Consider the following 21,505-nt stretch of genomic DNA (forward strand, 5'->3'; position numbering starts at 1 on the left):
GTTGTATGTCATAGCTGCACATGCTTCTAGTTGTTGCATGTGGGACGCGGCCTCAGCATGGCCGGAGAAGCGGTGCGTCAGTGCACACCCGGGATCCGAACCCTGGCCGCCAGCAGCGGAGCATGCGCACTTAACCGCCAAGCCACGGGGCCGGCCCTGTCATGTACATTTATAAACAACCCTTTTAGGTTTTCGACAGTTTGAGCTCAGTGACTCACCTGCAATGGAAAGAGTCCCGACTAATGCAGGGACCCAAAGCCCGGTCCCCAAATCAGCGTCCCAGCCTGCCTGACTTTCTGGTCCTACTTTCTGTTATCAGCCTCAGTTCCTAGTCCTTAGCTCTAACCTGTAGCCAGTCCCTCTGCTGGTGGCGCATTCTCACACACCCTCCTTGGTTAAGGAATAGCATCTGTTTTATTATCAGTATAAAACGGCCTAGGATAGCTTGTAGGACAGAAGGCAGAGCAGGAGCCAGAATCTGGGGCTTCCTGGCTTCGGGGATTCTGAGGCCTGGGAGTGCCTTGGTTTCTGTTTGGAAGGAGCTCTCATTTTCTCAGCATTGAAGGGCCTTCCTTCTAACTCAGACACTTTCTTAACCCAGAAGTTGTAATTTTCTAACAAGGTGTATATTCCTGGAATGTTCTTTTTTCCACAGCTCCTTCCCCAGCTGATGATGCCCAACTGGTACCACTTCTTGCCAGATCCTTTGGTGCAGACTAGAGGCCCCCCACTGTCACCCTGTGGGCAGAGAACACAGTTCAGTAGCAAGTCCCATTCTAAACTGTCGGTCTGAGGGGTGGCACAGATGGAAGGGGAATCATTAATCTCCCCTACTCCAGGTTGCCAAAGGAAAGCTTGTCATTTCGACCAATGCCCACCCTTATCCTGGGTCCATGGGAGGAGCGTGCTGCTGTCAGGCTGGCTCCGGGAACTGTGGGGTGTAGAGTAGATTATGAGCAGTGGATGGGACAGGACTGAAGAGGCAGGGCCCGGTGAGAAAATGACTCCATCTGAAGCACAGTAAGAGGAGAGCTAGAAGACAGAGTAAATGTTGCATGGGCTGAGAAAAGAATGGGGACTAGTTTTGTGGGTCTTTTCAAATCAGAAGTTCTGGAAAGGTCTGTAAAGGGAAGGACTGAAAACAGGATACGGGAAGTATTGTTAGGGTTGTGGATATGAATTGGGTCTCTTTTGATGTTCTCCCAGAGGCGTGAGAAAGAATGATGTTCCTTTTTAATTTTTTGGTGTGGGTGTTTGCAGGGGCAAGTGAGCTAGACTTTTCTGAATGTGTGGTCCCTCCAGGGTGGAATCATGTGGGTCTATGACTCACATGATTATCTATTTACATAGAAAATATGTACGCAGTCCCTACTGTGTACCACACATGTATATGGCTGCCTTTCATCCATTTTAATACACAGAAAATGAGTGTTAAGGAGGTTAAAGGCTTGCTCAGGGTTACATAGTAGCCAGGCCAGAGTTGGAACCAGGACTTCCTGACGCCAAGACACGTGTTCTTTCTACCTTGCCTCTCATCAAAGGAGCTGAGCAGCTACAATCTTTTAAGTGGTCTTTCTTCAGTGGAGAGATGGCCGCCTTTTCTATGATTGTAAACAGGTGACTAGAATGAATGGCATCTTATAATGAACTCTAACGGGGGTGGGGCTGGGGAGGAGGAGTAACGTTTCCTGGCCATGATGTGCAAGGCACAGCATTAGCCTGTCGACTTTTTTCCTCATTAACCCTACCACCTCACGTCTCTGGGAGGTAGGTATTTTGATCTCCATTTTATAATTAGAAAATTGGAACTCAGAAGAGGTTTGATCACACTTGTTCAACAAATCTTCATTCACAAAAAACTAATTGTCGGGCATTTGGGATACAAGACCTTATGGTCTAGTGGGGGGGATAAAAATGTTAACAAATAGGATCAACTGCATTTGGTGGGACAGGAGAAGTATGAACAAGATCTGGAAGCAGGGCAGAGCGGGGAGGAATTGAGTCTGTTGAGGGAAGTGTTGTCGGGATAGATTTCAAAGCGTTGAGTTTGAAGGATGGATAGGAATTTGACAGGAAGAGTGTGTGTGGAGGACCGACTAGGGGGAGTCAGAGAGGAGGTAGAGGAACTAGTCAAGAGGAGGTGAGAATGATGAGGATCTGACCCAGGGCACAAGAAGGTCGGGATGGAGTGGGATGGATTGAAACCTACATGATCTGGTGACTGGTGACATTGCACATGGACGGTGAGGTCTAGTTCCAAGGTATGGGGTGTGGTTAACAGAAATGAAGTGCAGGGGAAGATAATGAATAAATTGTGCTCAAGCGGAGTTTGGGTTGACTGTGGAACACATCACCAAGCTAAGGGATATTTAGGGCAGAATTAACAGAGAGGTCAGAGCTCAAAGACACCAAGTAAGTGTGGGCCAAAACCAAAATTACCCTTTCCAGTACAAAACGTTGCCTCTAACACTTGTTTTTTTGTGGGCATGTGCTTTTGTTGTGTTATTTCTGTTTCAAAGTCATGGGGCAAGAACTAAAGTAACAGGATTTGCACCCAAATAGCTCCTTCTATAAATGCTGTTTTTATCATTTTCTTCATTTCATGAAGGCATGAATGTTATAAAAATTTTATAAATATGTTGCCTTGATTCTTTGTTATTTCTTTACACAACAGGGAGAGAACTGTCCTTGGGCAAGTAGCTTCTCTAAGCGTCAGTTTGCGCATCGTTAAAATGGAAGTAATGCCAACTACTTTCCAAGATCGTTGGCAGATGAATTTTCAAAAATCTATAAATCACTCAGCACAGGGTAAATGCTATGTAACAAATGCTCCAGAAATGTATTAGTTTTATTGTTTTACCCTTATGTATTACAAACATTACTTGTATATTTAGGAAACAGACATTCCCTTCACAGACTGCTGGGACCCAAGAGGGACGTCTGTAAATACATGTCATTTTCTTAGAAAGAAAGCAAAGATTACCCAAAGGAAGGTCTGGCCTCAGTCAGCAAGGACCCAGGACTGATGACAGCCCACCTAAGGGGGCCTTTCTTCTAAGAACGAAGGCTGGTAGCCAGGGACCTGACTGGTTAGAAACATACTGACTGCAGGAGCCTCCGTGTTCACTCCTGTGAGATAATTACACACATGAGCACTCCTGTCCATTTTGGGGTAGAAGCAGATGACCTGGCTTCCAGTCTGGCCCCACCGCTACCCAGACTTCGGGCAACTCATTAAATGCTCAATCCCTGTTTTCTCATCCATTAAATAGGGGAAGGGAGACCTGCCCAGCCCATCTTCCAGGACAGTGGAGAGAATGAAATTATTGAATTTGTGTGAAAGAGCTATGTAGTTATTTTACTGCTTAGGATCCATTCAGATAGTGAAGGGAATGATCGATGATTAAAATAACTGTGTTTTCTCATCTGTAAAACAGAGTTTTGATTAAATATTTTTATACATTCTTTTCAGCTCTAAAAGTCTGTGATTCTAAAAGTCAAAGATTCTATGGAGTGAAATAAGACTTCTGTGCACATGTTGTGGGTGCTGAGCTCAAGACAACACTCTGGAAAGTAGCCCAGGATTGTGAAAATACTCTCGGTGATACTACAATGATGGACACATGTGAGTATATATTTGTCCAAACTCATGGAATGTGCAACACCAAGAATGAACCCTAAGGTAAACTGTGGGCTTAGGGTGATTATGATGTGTCAATGTGCCTTCATAGATTGCAATAAACGCACCACTCTGGTGGGCTACGTTGATAATGGGAGAGGCTATCCATGTGTGGGAACAGGGGATATATGGCAAATCTCTGTACCTTCTCAATTTTGCTGCGAACCTAAAACTGCTGTAAAAAAAAAAATGATAAAGTCTATGAAAAAAACAGCTCAGGTCTAAATCCAAGTCAGCTTGGCAGCCTCGTGACTAAACTGCCCAACAGCACAGCTGGCTGCCGGCTCTTAACCCCTCTCGCCTTCAGACTCGCCGCCTCCTTCAGACCCCTGTCAGACGTCCCTTCCACTAGGGCTGCTCTCCTAACAGATAGTTGCTGGCTTCCTTGGAAGGTTCACCTATTTGACAAACGTTTGTTGAGCATTTCCCATGTGCCAAGCACTGCTCTAGGCACCGGGAATTCACACATGAATAAGACAACATTTCTGCTGTAGTCGAGGAGACAGAGAAGAAAACAGACCGTACAATTCATTGTGATGACTGTTGCTCCAGAGGTTGCTAATCCTTCACAACAGTATTGCATTACTAGCTGGGGATATGTGATTCTGTATTTTGCTTGACTGTGCCACTTAAAAATTATTTTTTTTAAATTGAACTTTTAAAAAATATATAGTATAACCTTAGAGGATTATAAAGAAGAATAGTGCTGGGAAAAGTAAACCAGAAAATCCAGTTCTTTTTAATTTTAGCGTTTAATTTTACTTTGTATTTTAAGCATAGCATAATCTTATTGCCACTACTTTGAACGTATTTAAATGTTTTTATTATAAAATTATAATTTCCCTTAATTCTGTGATTATATGGTTTTTTAAAGATTGCTAAGTTTAAAAGCATTATTTTATTTTTAACGGCAATTGTTTTTAAACCTTAGGGGACTTTCTGCTTGGTTTATCTGTTTTTAAATGATGATAATATTTTATAATTTCAGAAGAATTTCCTTGACTGGATCACTGTCAGCTTATTGTTAACATAGAAAGCTTTCTAAACAGAGAGCAAAGCTTTCAACTTCCCAATTTCTTTAAAAAAAAACTTAAAATGATAGCACATTTATTTATAGCACTTAAGTAACAGATGATTAATTTTAGAAACTTTCATTAAAGTAAGTTTTGATCTGGGAGGGGTTGAAGCAAAAATCCTAGACTCCAGATGGCAGATCCAGCCATTGAAGCAAAGCAGACAGAAAATGTCATCAACGACGACACTTGGTTTGCCACAGTTGGCTTTGGCCATTTGAATATAGGATAGTGTTGAATCAAAGAGATTGAAAGGAGAGGTGGGAGTATTGGTATCTATTCCATCTTGTCCCGAACCAGAAGTTCCAATTTTCTTTTTTGTTTTGTAATGTTTTAAATTGTCCAGAACGTGAAGAAAATATAAGGTTTGTATGACATTGATTTTGTCTCTTTTTGGTTCTCACAGTATTCACCACATGGGGGACCCCTTCTAAAGCTGGTGCCATTACTGCTGGAGTGCACTCTTTCTTACCTCAGAGCCCCTTCTCCATTCTCTTCTCTCTCAATGCCCCCAACCCCTATCCCAGCAACTTCCTCCCAAGGCTCTATCTCATAGGTGACCAGGGAAAACTACAATCTCCTAACATTAAATAGTAATACATAATTCTGTAGATAAATACTCTCCCTTCCATGAGACAGCCTTTTCATCACTCTGCAGAATATTTAACATCTGCATTTATAGTTTTACACCAATGACCAGATTCACTGCCCAGCCAATGAGTACAACTAAGTGGGCTCATTAGGGTGAGCCAATGAGTACAACTAAGTGGGCTCATTAGGGTGAGCCAATGAGTACAACTAAGTGGGCTCATTAGGGTGATCCCTTCAAGATGAAGAGAGAATCTTTTATCTTTAAAGATAAATCCCATCATTCATCCTGAGAGCCAGAGGAAGCTAATTTCTGATGTTTTCTTCTATTTTTTCTAGCATCAATCAAAAAATGTTTTTTTCCCCTTAATTTTTGGGTTCATTTTGTTAAAGAGAAGCTAAGATACCAGACTTTGGTTCAATGAAACCCACATGTATCACTCAGTATATTATAGTTGTTTGCCCGACTTGCTGCTCAGGAGATCATGGGCTTCTTTAGGTGAGAAACCATGTCTCATTCATGGTTGGATCCCCAGGGCTTAGTATGCTCAACAAAGGTTGCTAGATTAATGAGTTAAAATGCCTCCTTGTATGGATCTCAAATCCTCCTTGGCTTTTTGTTTTCTAATAAATTCCAGAAATGGAAAAAATCTTGGAGCCCTATTTATCTAGTGAACCTGGAGAAGACCAGAAATATTTATGCAGGGTTGCTGGATACTGACTTCCACGCATGCACTGATATTCCAAGGACCTGATAGTGAGTACTCCCCACTCCACGTGCCCATTCCCATGGCTGAGCCCTGAATCCCACACATTTTCCAGACTCTTATTGCCTATTCCCAGTGGAAAGAGGATACTCTTGCTTTGGCAGCCCTGGGGAGATGAGGGCCTATAGGGTGAGGGAGGGGACAGTCCCTAGTTACCTGGCAAGCATCATAGCTCTCATTCTTGTATCCAGCACACAGCATATTTCTGGTAAGTTTTGGAAATTCCTTTAAACATTCTTCCCAATCCTTGATGATCATTGGCACTTTCATCAGTTCAGCTTTCATAGAGTTTTCATCATCTGGCCCGCAGAGAAAGCACATTAGAAAATTCACTGGACAGCAGTCCCAGAGCCAATAACGCAACTGACCGTGCCCTAGACCACCCCACACAACCCTGCATCCCCCCAGCCACCCAGCCACCTTCCTTCACATCCTTACAGCCTCTCACTCTCCGCTTCCTTCCAGTAATCCATGACATTTACTCACTCCACTGCCTCGAGCTCTTCCAAACAATTCCCCACCTACTTGAATTATTCCTCTCGTTCCAAATCATATTCTTGCTTCCAAGAAGACTTCCAGCTTGACTCCAATCAGCCCTACCGACTTGACTGCTTGGAACTGGCTATTGATCATTTCTCAGCATACTCCTGCCTCTTCAGCCTGTTTGCCTATTGCTACATTTTATTGTGTGAGGACAGCACTTCCCTAACACAGGGCTGCTGAAAGTCGGTTTGCACTCCCTGGAGAAGCCTTCAGGTCCTCCAGGCAAGGGTAGGTTGGCTGAGAGTTTTTACAGGGGGTTTGCCAAGGCCCTTTCTGGACTGCCAGCTTCCGGGAATTTGTGTGGACTTGTCTCCATCTCATTAACTCTGGCCACACAGAAATTTCAAAATTCTTCCCCTTACTGAAGTATTTTTAATCTTGGAGGCACCATCTGCCTCCTCCTCACTTCTAACTTTCAGGTAGTTCCTGGAGCCCAGAATCAATGTTGCACTAGTTGCCCTTTAGTTACTAAACTCCTGAAATACCTACCACCTTCCAGACCCCCGCTCGTCGTGAAGCACCCCTATGGACTAGAGTCTTATTCAGGCCTGAGACGGTGTTGTGCTGCTCCCATCCCCTCCTCTACCTATTTGCTCTTGGCTTTGCTGAGTTTTCTTTGGGGACAGTCCAGCAGGGCTTTCATAATCCCTTTCTGCCCTGGTACAGTTCCTCCTATTTTGGCCAAGTAACAATGTAACAAGTAACAACAGATTCATTCCTAAGAATGGCTGGGCAGCACTCAGGACCATCCAAAGTCTAGGGCAGAGCAGGCATCTTGAATGCCTGTAGGAACCAGGTGAGTGGGAAATATCAATGTGTGAATCAAGGGAGATGTGACAGAATAAAGAGTAGAGGGGCCCCTGGCAAACTGGAGAGATTAAATTCAATTAAACAAACAAACAAACAAGACCGCTCTGTGCTGGCTGAATATGACACACCCTGGCTGGCTGGCTCAGACCTGGTTTCTCACCTTGGGGCCTTGAGGAGATGCTTACTTGGCACACAGAAGCGGCTGAGATTGGGCGTCCGTGAGCCTCTGGTGTGAAGGGATTTGCTCCAATGCAAGTTCTTTTCTCCTCCCTCCTTCCTCAGCCCTCTCTCCTTTTTACCTTCCTCCCCTCTCCTTTAGGTTTAGTGGCCCATCCTCAGATGCCGGTGATGCGGCTCTTCCCCCAGCAACTCTCAGAAGATGCTGAGCAGTCACTTACCAGTTTGGGTCTGTCCCCATCCTGCCACCCAGCATTCATGCCACGCAGAGAGGCTGAAATGTCTGGGCACGCAGATGGGTTCTTTCAGCCCGTTGAATGTGATGGGCGAGTCCAACAGCAGCAAGGCGATATCATTGTCCATGGTGAGTCTTGCAAAGTCCTTGTGAAGAACTATGCTGGTGACCATCTTTATTTCCAGAGATTGGCTGTTTAAGTTGTTGGTTCCCATCACAACACTCAAGTCTCCTGGACTGGTGGCACCGAATCAGAGACAGGGAAGTGGGAGGGGAAGGAAAGTCACAAAGTCACAGAATTTGCTGTGCCTGAAAACCCTTAATCCCATATAGTTCTAGGGGACTTTAGGACTTGTCCTACTGGAGCTGTTGCTCAGAAGATGTAAGAATTTGAAAAAAGTAGAGAAGGAGGGAGAAACAGCCAGTGTGGCAGACCAAAACCCCACCGCTGCTCCAGCACAATCCCAGAGATGTGAATGAGACACTCCTCCCTAATGGTGAGAAGGCAGAAGTTGGCTTTGGGTGCCCCAAAGAGCCCATGGAAGACCACCTGGCACAGATCAAACTGGCCCTCAGATAGCCAAGGTATTATTACATCAATGTGTCTATCAGCAACTTAGAGACCCAGGAACAGAATTTAATCTAGACCTGCCACTGATGAAGCAGAAAGAATCTTCAGTAATAATTCAGGAATTCCCTCCAGGAAGAATGACCAGGAGCTTCCCAATAGCCAATCCTCAAGCATCCCACGGGAGTAAATGCAACAAGGGTCCTTGATTATGCCATGATGCAACTTTCTCCAGGTTTTTGATCAACCCTTTAAAGTCAGTCTTGAAGTGTATCTTCAAACTTTCCTGAGGTGGCGTAGCAGGTGTAGCGGACAGCACAAGAGCTGGAGCCAGGATCTAAATCTCGATTCTGTCTACTAGGTGGGTACCTAGGGTCAGTCACCCAACCTTATCGGACCTCAGTTTCCTTCTTTATACAACAGGGTTGCCTGTTCTACCTGCCTCGGCAGGCTGTTGTAAGATTGAGTGAGTTAAAAGTGGGTTATTCATTCCACCTGCCCCAGGTTGTTGTGTGATTAAGTCAATGCAGGTAGTTTCTTAGCAGGTCACTGGCACTCGATTAATAATCAGTAATGCTAGATTTTCCACCAATCTTCTGCAGTGCAGGTAAGGAGCAGGAGTGTAGAGTGTCATATGGTCCAGGAACCCAGACTTCCAGAATTAGGAGAATTTCCCCCTAGAAGGACTTGAGTGTCGTAGGAGAGGTGGACCGACCAAGCCCTTTGGATCCACCAAGCCAGAGATGTTCCCAGAGAAGGCAGTGTGTGACCTCAGGGAAGCCATAGTTATTGGCCCTGGCTGACAACGAGGAGGGCACAGCAGAGTGCCAGCCTCAAGTTTGCTGCCTCCTCATCCCCAGGGCTGGAGGGGACAGGGGGTAGTCATTCATTCCCGACTCAGGGCTGACCAGCCCTAGGATTGCCCTCATCAATCAGGTCTGGCTGAGCATGGGGGTGCCCCAGGGGAGGACACTGTCAGAAGCAACAGGGATGGGCCCTTGATACTTACAACAGCTCCTCAGAAGATAAGCAGTGAGCAGCAGTGACAATCCACCACTCGTTCATGATCGTGCCACCACAGAAATGGTTATTTCTTGCCTGAATACTCACCAGCCATGGAAACTCACCCACCTCAGCCTCCATCCCCCCTATGATTCTGGAATACTGAGCTCCTCCCTCAAAAATGGGTCTTTCACCGCATTCTGGTGGAATGGAAGAGAAAAAAGGGGAAAAGATGCAACACTTAGTCAATACCATAGGAGGCGAATAAGTAGCTGTCATTATACCCATTCTAGAGATGAGGAAACTGAGGCTGGCCCAGTGAAACACCCTTAGGAACACAAGTAAGCTAACAGATGCATTATTTTTGTTGCACAGTGCCTGGGACATGGGTCAGAAGTGTGTTGGCTCTGCCCCTGCTCCAGCATTGTGGTCTCAGGCAAGTCTCACTGAGCTTGTTTCTGCTCTCGCCCAAGAGAAATCAGAGGGAAATACTTGTCCAGAGCCAACCTGGAGTGGTAGGCAAAATAATGCTCCCACAAAAGATGTCCATGTCCTAAAGGACATGCCCTGGAACTTGTGAATATGTCACCTCACAAGGGGAAGGGGACTTTGGAGATGAAATTAAGGTTGCCAATCAGCCGACCGTAAAATGGGGAGATTATCCTGGATGATCTGAATGGGCCCAATGTAATCATAAGGGTCTTTAATAGTGGTAGAGAGAGGCAGAAGAAGAGAAAAAGGCACTGAGAGATGTAAAGCTGCTGGCTTTGAAGGTGGAGGAAGGAGCCACAAGCCAAGGAATCCGGATGACCTCTAGAAGCTAGAAAAGGGAAGGCAAAAGATTCTCCCCTAGAGCCCCCAATAGGACCACGGTCCCACTGACACCTTGTTCTCAGCCCAATGAGACCCAAGTTGGATTTCTACCCTACAGATCTGTAAGAGAAGAAATTTATGTTGTTTGTGGCTCTAAGTTATGGCTGTTACAGCAGCCACAAAAACTAATGGGAAACCAGAAGGGTGCGCAGAAAGGGCCTGACCCACTGGAAGCCCTGAACTGTTCTAGGTAAGAACATTCTGTTCCAGGCAAAGCGGCTCCCTTTCCTGGGAGGCTGAGAGCAAAGGCTACAGCTGCCTGCACCGAGAAGAGAGATCTGCCTTCTGGATGGAGTCCTGGTCCAGCTCCTTGCCCCCAGGAGGAGGAGATGCTCCATTAATATCTGCTGACTTGAACGTCCGTCTTGTCTTCTGGAACAAGGAATGAGTTTGACTCTAAAGAGCCTAAGACCCCCTCTTGTCTCTTTTTTGATGCTACGTTTCCAACTACTCACTCAACAGAGGTTTTGAGGATTTTCGTTTTGAGCTGGAGTGACCTGGGTATGGTCATTTTGGGCTTAAAAAAATTGGAGTAAAAATTTAGCCAAATGTGTCAAGAGCCTTCAGCTCACAGTAATATTAAACACTCTTGTCAGGACTTTTGGATCTGCACTTTCTCTTTTATTTACCAAATGCACATGTAGTGCTTACTATGTGTCAGACACCGTTGCAAGCACTTCACGAAGACCAATTCACTTAATTTTCATAACACTATGAGGAGGTAGGTACTATTATTATCATCCTCATTTTACAGTTGGGACAGCTGAGGTGCAGAGAGTTAAGTAATTTTCCCAAGGTCACACAGCTGGTCATGACCAGACCAAGATTGAACGCAGGCAATCTGGCTTCAAGGGTGGCACTCTTACCACTACCCAACGCTGCTCTCCATCTGGAACATTCTTCTCTCAGATGGTTGCATGGCTCGCTCTCTCACTTTGTTCAGGCCTTTGTTCAAGAGTCGCTTCTTTAGAGAGGTCTTCCCAGCCCATCCTATCCTGTCACCCTACCTCTTCCCTGAATTACGTTTCTTATCACTTCATCATCACATTGAGTCGCACATTAGCCATCTCTGTTTGCCTGACTGACGTCAGAGTGTAAGCTCCACCTGGGAAAGGAGACACGTCTGTCTTGCTGATACTGGGTCCTGAGCCTGGAGCCACAGCATCACACCTGGCACGGAGGAGACACTCAACAACAAAGAGTGGTCCTCTGATTCAGGGATTCCACTCGTGGGAACTCATCCTAAGGGACAATCTGGAATGCAGCAAATACTTATGTCTAAATATGTCACTGCAGTGATCTTTATGACAGTAACAAATGGGAGACAACTTCAAAGTTATGATTAAGTACAGTAAGGCACATCCATTAGGCCATAAAAATTATGTTTATGGGGAGCTTTTAATGATGTGAGCCAAATGCTGATAACATTAATGTTGAGGGGGGAAGTCAGGATAAAAAATCCATGTAAACTTGTGATTTCAATCATGATAAAAAGTTGGACATATGAGTGTGGGAGGAAATGTGTCAAAATACTGAGTGATTATGAGCTTGAAGCCTGATCGAATGACAGGTGACTGTCATGGGTGCCAATTGTGTGGACTCTCTGAGATGCAGAATATGGCATTTGCTGAGAGCAAAGGCTCTGGGGTCTCAGTCTGAATCCTGACTCTGAATCCCAGCTTTGTTGCTTATTTGCTGTATGGTTGGGGGAAAAGTACTTAGCCTTGCTTATTCTCCTTTTCTTTGTTCCTAAAATGGGCATAAGCTAATACTTAGCCCATGAAACAGATGTACAGATTAAATGAGATAATGAGATTAATCAAATGAGATTATTTTACAGATTAAATGAGATAATCCTCAAGCCAGGCTGGGTCAGATTTCTCATATTGTCTTGTACCAAAGGCCCCACAGGTCTGGCGGGTAGGCCCCATGCTCCATTTCCTTGGTCCTGAGAACAACCCACATCACCAGCATGGACTCATGTGGACTTGTAGATGGATGCTACACCACAGAGCCTCTGAGCAGGACTGAGTCAAGTCGGAACGGGTGACAAATGATCTGAGCAATCAGTGGCAACTGGTCATGCTGGCAGAGGGGCAAATTCTGCCAATTCTCTCCCCACACTATGCACCACCCCCCATCCACACACAGTGCGGCCAACCCCAGTTCCAACGAGGGAGGCTGCGTGAACAGGCTGCATTCTTTCCCTGCAGCAGGGTGCAGAGAGGGAAATGTGGGCGCTGGAGTCAGACGGGTACAAATCCCAGCTCTACTATTTCCCTGTGGTCTGACTTGGGACAAATCTTCAACCTCCATGAGGCTCAGAGATCCTTACCACGCTTGGGGCTAAGGGCGGAGACCCCGCCATGGTGGTATGAGCGTTAAAGGTGGGAAAGTATTTGATCCATAACAGCTGCTAAGTAATCCAGCATCCTTCTGACCTCAGCCACCCTCTTGGAGAAACAACCCACCAGGGAGCTGTGAGGAGCTGCCTATTGAGAACAGAAGGCCCGGCCCCTAGGCTCTTCTCCCTCTGAGCTGGAGGATGGATGCTCAGCTCATTCTGGGCACATGCTGCCAGGCACTCCCTTATTCATTCAAGAATAAAGTCTCATATTTCAAAACCGAAACTGAAGGTCAGACAGGTTGACCTGTGGGCTGGGGAGGAGAGGAGAAGAAAGGGAAGTGGTTTGAGGAGGGGTATGTGGGAAGACGTGAAGCTACTGCTCTGTGCTCTTGTGAGCCGGCCCCTCAGCGGCCAGTTAGCTAATTCCTGAGCTCGCTGACCAGCTCTCTCCCTTTGCCCCCAGTGCTCACCACTGACTGAATGAAAGGGACGCGGGCAGGGCTGTTGTCACGCCCAGCCCACCGGGGAGAGCTGCTCTGGCCACCGGGAGAGGAGTCCACATACCGAGACGTGCCCCCGTGGCTTGGGACATGAGCAGCAAAACAGAGAGCAGGATCATGGCCCTTGGCTTAGCTGTCGGCCTGGGAGGTGACGGAGGGCAGGGCTGAGGGGAATGACGCCCACAAAGCCTCCGCTCTTACAGCCAGCCCCCCCTGGTGATGTCACAATGGGCTGCTGGTCTGAGAACTCAGACTGAGGTGATGTGGGCTTCTTTTCTTGCTGTTTTGTTTCTAAGATGGTTGCACAGAGGGACCTTGTCCTTGAAGCCTTCTAGTCAGAGCTTCCCATCTCGCTGATCTGGGCATGACCTGGGCTTCACTGAGTCCGTGGTGGGCACCTTGCTTTTGGCCCCGGTCACACCCAGTCCTCTTTAAGTCTCAAATGCCTCCTCTTCCACAGACCCTGTCATGTCAGGGTCCTCTGTGAGTGTGTGCACAAGGCCAGAGCAAGGGGTTGGCAAGCTGGACCCTGGAGAATAAGGAAGAGCTCCAGGAGGCCTCTCCCAGCACGGACGCCCTGCACAGGACAGCTGCCCTTGTGGTTCTCTGCGCAGGCCTATGACCTGGGGCCGCCGGCATGGACCTCACAGACTGGGTTCAGAGCCCTGGCCTCCCCTCATGCCCAGCCTAGCAGGGTGACATCTCTGCTTCCACCACTCTCTGGGTTTATGCTACATGGCCCCCAAATCTCCAGATGGGCCCCTGACCATTTCTAAAGACAAAAAGGTCAGACTCAGAGATGGAAATGCCCGGCACATCGCTTCCCCTTATGTCAGCGACTCGGCCACGGGATTCGGACCTTACTATTTTTTATTTATACTTCTGGTGCACTGACTTGGGTGGACTCTGCCCAATCATCCTCAGTACTGCCTTCCTGGCCAATGGCCAGGCCCAATAGTTGGAAGTGAATCGTGCTAATATCAGGTCCCAAAGTGACCACAGGTCATTTTCCTCTCCGCCATGTCTACTCTGCCCAGCCTTGCTCCCTCGTTTTTCCCATCTGCAGAAAAGGGATAATAATGCTCACGAGTGAAGCTGTTTGAAGCTCAAAACAAGGTCACACCACTCGGGTGGTGGCCTCTCTTTGTTACACCAGCGGTGTGGGCTGCAGCTACTTTCTGAGGAGAAATTCCAGGACTTGTGATTTACTCTTTCTCTGTCCCATGGTCCCCTGCAGGACACCATTGCCCAGGTGTCCACTCAGGGTTGGGCCAAGGCCTGTTACGTGGCCATGGGACGACAGTGCTATCCCCACCTGTTCTGAATAATACCTCATCTGCCTCCCCGACAGGATATCCTGGCCCTGACGGAGGGCGAAGCTCTTCTTTACTGGCACATGGGTAGAGGTCCCAAAGCACATTGGTCACCTGGCCTTGGTCCGGCCACTGGGAAGCTCCGGGCTTTCTCTCTGCTGTTGTTTGGACTCAGCTTTCTCCCTTCCCCGGCCCTGCTACCCATCCACCTGCTGTGTGCTGTGGCTTTCTCCTTTGCTCAGGTCCTGGGGTTGGGGGTGTGGAGGTGGGGAGGAGCCTGGGCCCTGGGTCTGACTGGGAGGATGGAGGACAACAGCTAACAGCTAATCTCACTGATGGGGAGGCGGGGATGATGGGCACATCCACGCTAAACTGCTGCTCAGTTTCTGCGAAAGTATCTAGACATAATCACAGCTCACCTCTAGGAAGATCCTTTTCCTTCTGGGTCTATATCCCTCCTATTAACGTGACTTGGGCCCTATTTCTTGTGAAATAATCATTCACTGCCCAGCACTTTTTTGCCAAGCTTCTTCACAATAATAATGGATTGTATCATGTCTGAACTGGTGGAGGGACAGATGGGTGGGCACAGACCACCGTGCACAGCCACAACTCCAGAGGGCGCCATTCCTATAGACTACAATGGGAATGTCTCCGCTTGGGGTTGGGCAAACATGGGGGCCTGGGTGTAGAGAGAAACTTCAGGGATCTATAAGGAAGCTGTAGTATTCACTGTTCATCTGAAATTCAAACGTATCTCGTATCCTATATTTTACCTGGCAACCCCAGTGTTGATTCCCAGGCTTCACTGCCCTTCCAGTGCTGATCCAGCGGATTGGGGAGGGGAGTGGAGGGAGCCAGGTCTAAGCACTTTAACAGCTGCTTCCAGATGATTCCAGTGCTGATCATTCTGGACCACTTTGAGAAGGATCAGTCAGACCTAGGGTAGAGAGCTTCCTGGGAATCCTGGGAAACTGGGGACTGGAGTCTGACTCACTCTGGGAAATCTGGAGGGTGAGAGAATGGCTAGCCAACCAGTTAGGCTCTGGGAAGGACGCTGCTGAGGACAGACTGCCCTGACCCCTGGAGTTTGTGCAGTGTGGCTGCACAGGGGAGAGAGCCGCTCAGGGGTGTCTGAGGATCCACCCAGCGGGCTTCCTGGAGGGGGCAAGGAGACTTCAGAAGAAAGAGGCTGGGGATGTGCCTCCAGGCCTGGGGACTGTAAGGAGACCAGCAGGGAACCACAGAAGCCCACGAGAACACCACCCTAAGAGTCAGCCAGAAATGCCTCCCAGGCCCAGAGACAGGAAGCTGATGTTCGGGCTACCTTACCTTGACCTTTGCCCGCCCCCCAACTTTAACCCCTAGCAGGAGTAAAACAGCAGCTGGGGCAAGGTGAGCAGAGCCGGAGGTGAGAGAAGGGCCGTGCCCCTAAGGGACCGAGGCTGGGGAGGGAGATTTGACAAGGAGTCAGATTCAGATCCTGGAATGTGACAAGGGTTGGGGTATTCTAATACCTACACTGAAACTGGATTTGGGACTCAAGTGACTGTAGGACTATTACCTAAGAATAATCAGAGGGTGCACCTAGGGCTTTTTTGTCCCACCGGGGCAGGACAAATCATCTCCACTGAATGGAGTTTAGAAAGATGGTGGGAGACAAGAATAAAGTCATGTTTTGATCACAATCCATGCATTGCTCTGTTCAAACACAGCTGTCACGTTACCCCTTGCGTTCCTCGGCGCCTTTATGGCTGGTGGGAAAGATCTGGTTGGAACTGCGTGATTTCTCCATTTACAGACGTTTACTGAATAGCGACTGTGGAAAACTTGCTAAATTGTACACGCCAAGCACACCTAGCTAAGGGAGGCAGATGTCTGGTGCAACTGCCATGCTCTACCCACCCCCACCCCAGCTCACTACAGACGTGGGCAGGTGATCACAACTCTTCCCTGCTGAGCGAAGAATTGGCCTCAGACTCTCTTCCAGTGTGGCCATTTAGGCAGCTGTTACCAGGTGATCAGATGAAACCCATTGTCATCATTGGACTATGACCTCACAGTTGCCAGAGCCTCACCAACATCTGGTAGAGACAATGGTCAGAGACTTTGAGGGATGCGTCTGGTCTCCTCTCTGGCATTCATGCAGGGACTTGCTGCTCCTAAAAGTCATCCGTCTCTTTCTATTGTGCAGCATTGTTTAGGAGACGGTCTGTGTGCTGTACTAGAGAGTGAGTTCTGGAGTCAGACATACCTAGCTTCAAGTCCTGCTTCTGCCACTTCCATAAAGGGCCTTGGGCCGGTTATTGAGCCTCTCAGCGTTTCACTTATCTCTACATGGGGGATAATAATAGGACCTGCCTATTAGGGTTGATATAGGATCAGCTGTGGTCACAGAGTGTCTTAGTCAGCTCTGGCTGCTATAACAAATACCATAGACTGGGTGGCTTAAACAACAGACATTTATTTCTCATAGTTCTGGAAGTTGGAAGTTCAAAATCAGGATGCAAAAAGGGAAACAAAAGAAAAAATAAATGGGAATTCATCAGACTAAAGAGCTTCTGCAAGACAAAGGAAACCAGGAACAAAACAAAAAAACGACCCACCAACTGGGAGAAAATTTTTGCAAATCATATATCCAACAAGGGGTTAATCTCCAAAATATATAAAGAACTCATACAACTCAACAACAAAAAAACCAAACAACCCAATCAAAAAATGGGCAGAGGATATGAATAGACATTTTTCCAAAGAAGATATATGGATGGCCAACAGGCACATGAAAAGATGTTCAACATCACTAATCAACAGGCAAATCAAAACTACAATGAGATATCACCTTGTACCAGTTAGAATGGCTATAATCACCAAGACAAAAAACAACAAATGTTGGAGAGGATGTGGAGAAAAGGGAACCCTCATACACTGCTGGTGGGAATGCAAACTGGTGCAGCCACTATGGAAAACAGTATGGAGATTTCTCAAAAAATTAAAAATAGAAATACCATATGACCCAGCTATCCCACTACTGGATATTTATCTAAAGAACTTGAAATCAACAATTCAAAGAGACTTATGCACCCCTATGTTCACTGCAGCATTATTCACAATAGCCAAGACATGGAAGCAACCCAAGTGCTCATCAACTGATGAATGGATAATGAAGATGTGGTGTATATATGCTTGCCATAACATGCTTGCTGTGACAATGGGGGTGAAGTTCTGGAGCCCACTTCACAAGTTTAATCGCCAAGTTTGCATTTTCAGTCAGTGCCAGATCACCATCATAGACTTGTCTCAGGTGTACAGGATCTCTGAGGTCATCTTCACATCTAACCCTTTTGGATTCTGAGTGAGGCCCCTGGGGCCCTGGAAGGACAGGGTGCAGATTTGTTCTGATGGCTTCCTGTGTGCCAAGGGTTTGCCTTTACCATCACATTTAATCTGCCAAAGAACCCTGTGAACTAGACTAAGTTAGCCCCTTTCCTCATTTCAAGGAGAAGGAAACAGCGGAAGACAGTTAAGGAACCAGATCAAGATCACAGGTTACTGAACGTGAAGGTTAATTTTATGTGTCAACTTGAGTGCATCACAGGATGCTCAGATATCTGGTTAAATATTATTTCTGGGTGTGTCTGTAAGGGTGTTTCCAGATGAGATTGGCATTTGAACTGAAACCGGCAAACAGCCGTTGATGATTAAGTAGGTAGTAACTAAAATTTTTTTTTTCTTTCTGCAATTACTGATTATAGCTTTTAGTTGTTCCTCAGCCCATTGGTAACTGTGCTGTTTAGGCAATATGCTATCTGACTCCCACGAGGTTCCTATAGATAACATCTCCTTGGAGCCTGGGTCACAATGGTAATGGATGTTTGAGCTGTTTTTCAGGAATTAGAACCCCTTGTCCACTTCAGGCTGGTTGAGACCACCAACCCATCAATTGGCCCCAAGCAGATGTCCGATAAGCAACTTTTGACATCAAGAGGCTAAAAACTGCAACCTCGGGTCATGCTAGCACCACCATTTTGTGAACATGCGTCCTATAAAGAGGCATGAAGTCTTACTACGCTTGTGCAGATCATCAATTACCTCACCTCTCCTCACCTCCAATCATCTATCTCCACGTTTCAGACCACCTTGCCTTGAACCCCATAAATATCCCTGAGTCCCTATTTTCAGGGAAGTGGATTTGAAACTCATTCTTCCGTTTCCTCACTTAGCTGCCTTGTGATTAAAAAACACTCTGTCTGCTGCAATTTCATCATCTTGGTGTTTGGCTTTCTGGGTGGCAGGCAAAAACGAACCTGGTTCTGTAACAGAACCTGTAGACTGAGTAAAGCAGATTGCGCTCCCCAATGTGGGTGGACATCATCCAGTCAGTTGAAGGCCCGAATAATACAAAAATGTGGAGGAAGGGAGAATTTGCTCTATTTGCCTAACTAATTGAGCTGGGACATTGGTCTTCTCCTACCCTCAGACTGGGGCTTACACCATTAGCTCTCTGGTTCTCAGGCCTTCAAACCATACTTCTGGCTTTCTTGGGTCTCCAGTTTACAGATGGCAGATCATGAGACTTCTCAGCCTTGATGGGGTTCCAGGCAGGCTGCCCCAAGGTGTGCCACTCTGGTATGCAGATTATTTCAAGCTGAAGACAGTAAAGGCTCAGAAAGAAACTTTGACAGCACCCCCCCCCCCACTAACTGCCTAAAAGAATTTAAGATAAAAGACCTGTCCCCAGGACAGGCATCACCATGGATAACTCTGGGTATGGATAGACTGGGAGGGTCCTTGCTAAGCCCATTCTTATCAGAGCTCTGAAAACCGAGTAAAAGTAGAAGTTACCCTTTGTAAGAAACATTTACATTCGTAAGGGAAATCTCCATTTGTAAAGGCATCTCCCTTTCTGTACTGGGAAGAAAGGGGGATGATCTTATCTCTAGAAACTCTTATCAATGCAGAAGGCAAGAACTTAAATCTGCATACTCTTGTTTACTGTACATTTCTCATAGTCTCCCATAGCTGACTCCCCCCACTCCTAACATCCTCCTTTGTCTTTAGCTGAAGATAGTATTTAAGATGAGAACCTCTGCCATTTTGTAGAGTTACTCAGTTTTCCTGGGTCTCTCCCATGTATATGTGTTATTAAACTTTGTTTTATTTTTTCCTGCTGACCTTCCTTTTAAATTATTTGGACAGGCATGAGAACCTTAAGGGAAAGGGCGGGGGGTGGGTGGGGATTCACCCTCTTCCCCTACAGCCTCCATAATTGCATGAGCCAATTCCTTGTAATAAATCTCATATATATTATATATATGATATATAATATCCTTTGGTTCTGTTTCCCTGGAGAACCCTGACTAATATTCATGCCAGGGTTCAAACCCAGGTCTGCCCAGCTGCAAAGGCCGTAGTGCTCTACATTGTGCTTTTAGACATATAATCATATCTAATTCCCATATCATTTTGGCTCATCCTCTCAAAAAACCCATGAGGAGAGAGGAAACTCATAAACTTTAAATGATTCGCTCACGATAATACATCTCATCAGGGGTGGAGCCAGGACTAGAACACCTCATGGACATTCACAGGTTAACCTCCAACTTCGGTGGGAGGCCAGCCTTTTCTTCTCAGGGCATTCATTCATTCATTCCAACTATTTATAAAGTGCCTAATATGTACCAGGCACTGCTCTAAGAACTAAGGATATAAGAGTAAATTAAAAAGAAAAAGCCCTTGCCCTCATCAAGGTTATAGTCTAGTGGAAGAGATAGAAAATAAATAAATCCTGAAGATATAGACTATGTCAGATTATCATAAGCGCTATGAAAAAAATCAAGCAGGGAAAGGGCATAGAGAGTGCAGGTTGGGGACGGTAGTGAGTGCTGTTTTTTTTTTTTTTAAAGATTTTATTTATTTATTTTTTCCCCCAAAGCCCCAGCAGATAGTTGTATGTCATAGCTGCACATCCCTCTAGTTGCTGTATGTGGGACGCGGCCTCAGCATGGCCGGAGAAGCGGTGCGTCGGTGCATGCCCGGGATCCGAACCCCGGGCCGCCAGCAGCGGAGCGCGTGCGCTTAACCGCTAAGCCACCGGGCCGGCCCGAGTGCTGTTTTTTAATAGAGTGATTGGGGAGGTCTCACTGATAAGATGACAGAAAAGACCTGAAGGAAGGAGAGAGCAAGCCTTGTAGATAACTGGGGATCTTGTAGATAACTGGGGGATCTTGTAGATAACTGGTGAATCTTGTAGATAACTGGGGATCTTGTAGATAACTGGTGAGTCTTATAGATAAGTGGGAAGCCCTGTAGGTAACTGGGGTGCTTTCTAGGTGACTGGGGAATCTTGTAGGTAACTGGAGAGCCTTGAAGGTAATTGAGAAGACTTGTAGATGATTGGGGAATCTTATAGATAACTGGAAAACCTTGTAGATAACTGGGGAATCTTGTAGATAACTGGGGAGACTTGTAGGTAACTGGGAGCCTTGTAGGTAACTGGGAGCCTTGTAGGTACCTGGGGAGCCTTGTAGGTAACTTGGGAGCTTTGTAGTGTCAGGGGAAGAGGGAGAATCTCCCTTTGCCCTTTTCCTTAAGGTTCTTATGGCTGGCCAAATAATTAACAAGACAGGTTAGCAGGAGAAAATAATACCAAGTTTAATAACATGTATACATGGGAGAAACTCAAAAATGAGCAACTCGTCCCTCTGTCTAAGCTGCTTGCTTAAGTATTGCAGCTAAAGGCGAGGAGTGTGTTGGGGGCGGGTAGTGGCCTGGGACTTCAGAGGCCAGGAGGACAATTCTTTTCAGGGTCATCTATAGATAATGTGGTCAGGGAGAGATAGAGTTTTTTGATAAAAGGGGCTTGGTGCCCCTCCCATTGTAACATCTATTTTACATTATCATTACAGCCATCATGATAGAAGATCTGTTCCAGGAAGGAGCCACCATGTCAAATTCTTTAGGCAGTTAGTGGGGGAGGTCAAATGTCCCTCAGAGAAAACAATCAAGGTAAAGAGATATATTTCAGGGTGGC

General features: G+C 46.5%; 1 protein-coding gene across 1 annotated transcript; it reads right to left on the reverse strand.

Annotated features, from left to right (window-relative positions):
- Positions 1-435: 435 nt before the first annotated feature.
- On the reverse strand, positions 436-13,281 carry PRSS55 (serine protease 55). The gene is made up of 5 exons (XM_058549799.1): positions 13,227-13,281; positions 9,450-9,642; positions 7,859-8,109; positions 6,264-6,406; positions 436-738 (listed from the first exon to the last, which is right to left on the reverse strand). Exons 1-5 carry the CDS (start codon positions 13,279-13,281, stop codon positions 436-438), a joined length of 945 nt encoding a protein of 314 aa, XP_058405782.1.
- Positions 13,282-21,505: the final 8,224 nt, after the last annotated feature.

Source organism: Diceros bicornis, chromosome 11 (assembly GCF_020826845.1).
Source record: "Diceros bicornis minor isolate mBicDic1 chromosome 11, mDicBic1.mat.cur, whole genome shotgun sequence".
NCBI classification, from domain to species: domain Eukaryota; kingdom Metazoa; phylum Chordata; class Mammalia; order Perissodactyla; family Rhinocerotidae; genus Diceros; species Diceros bicornis.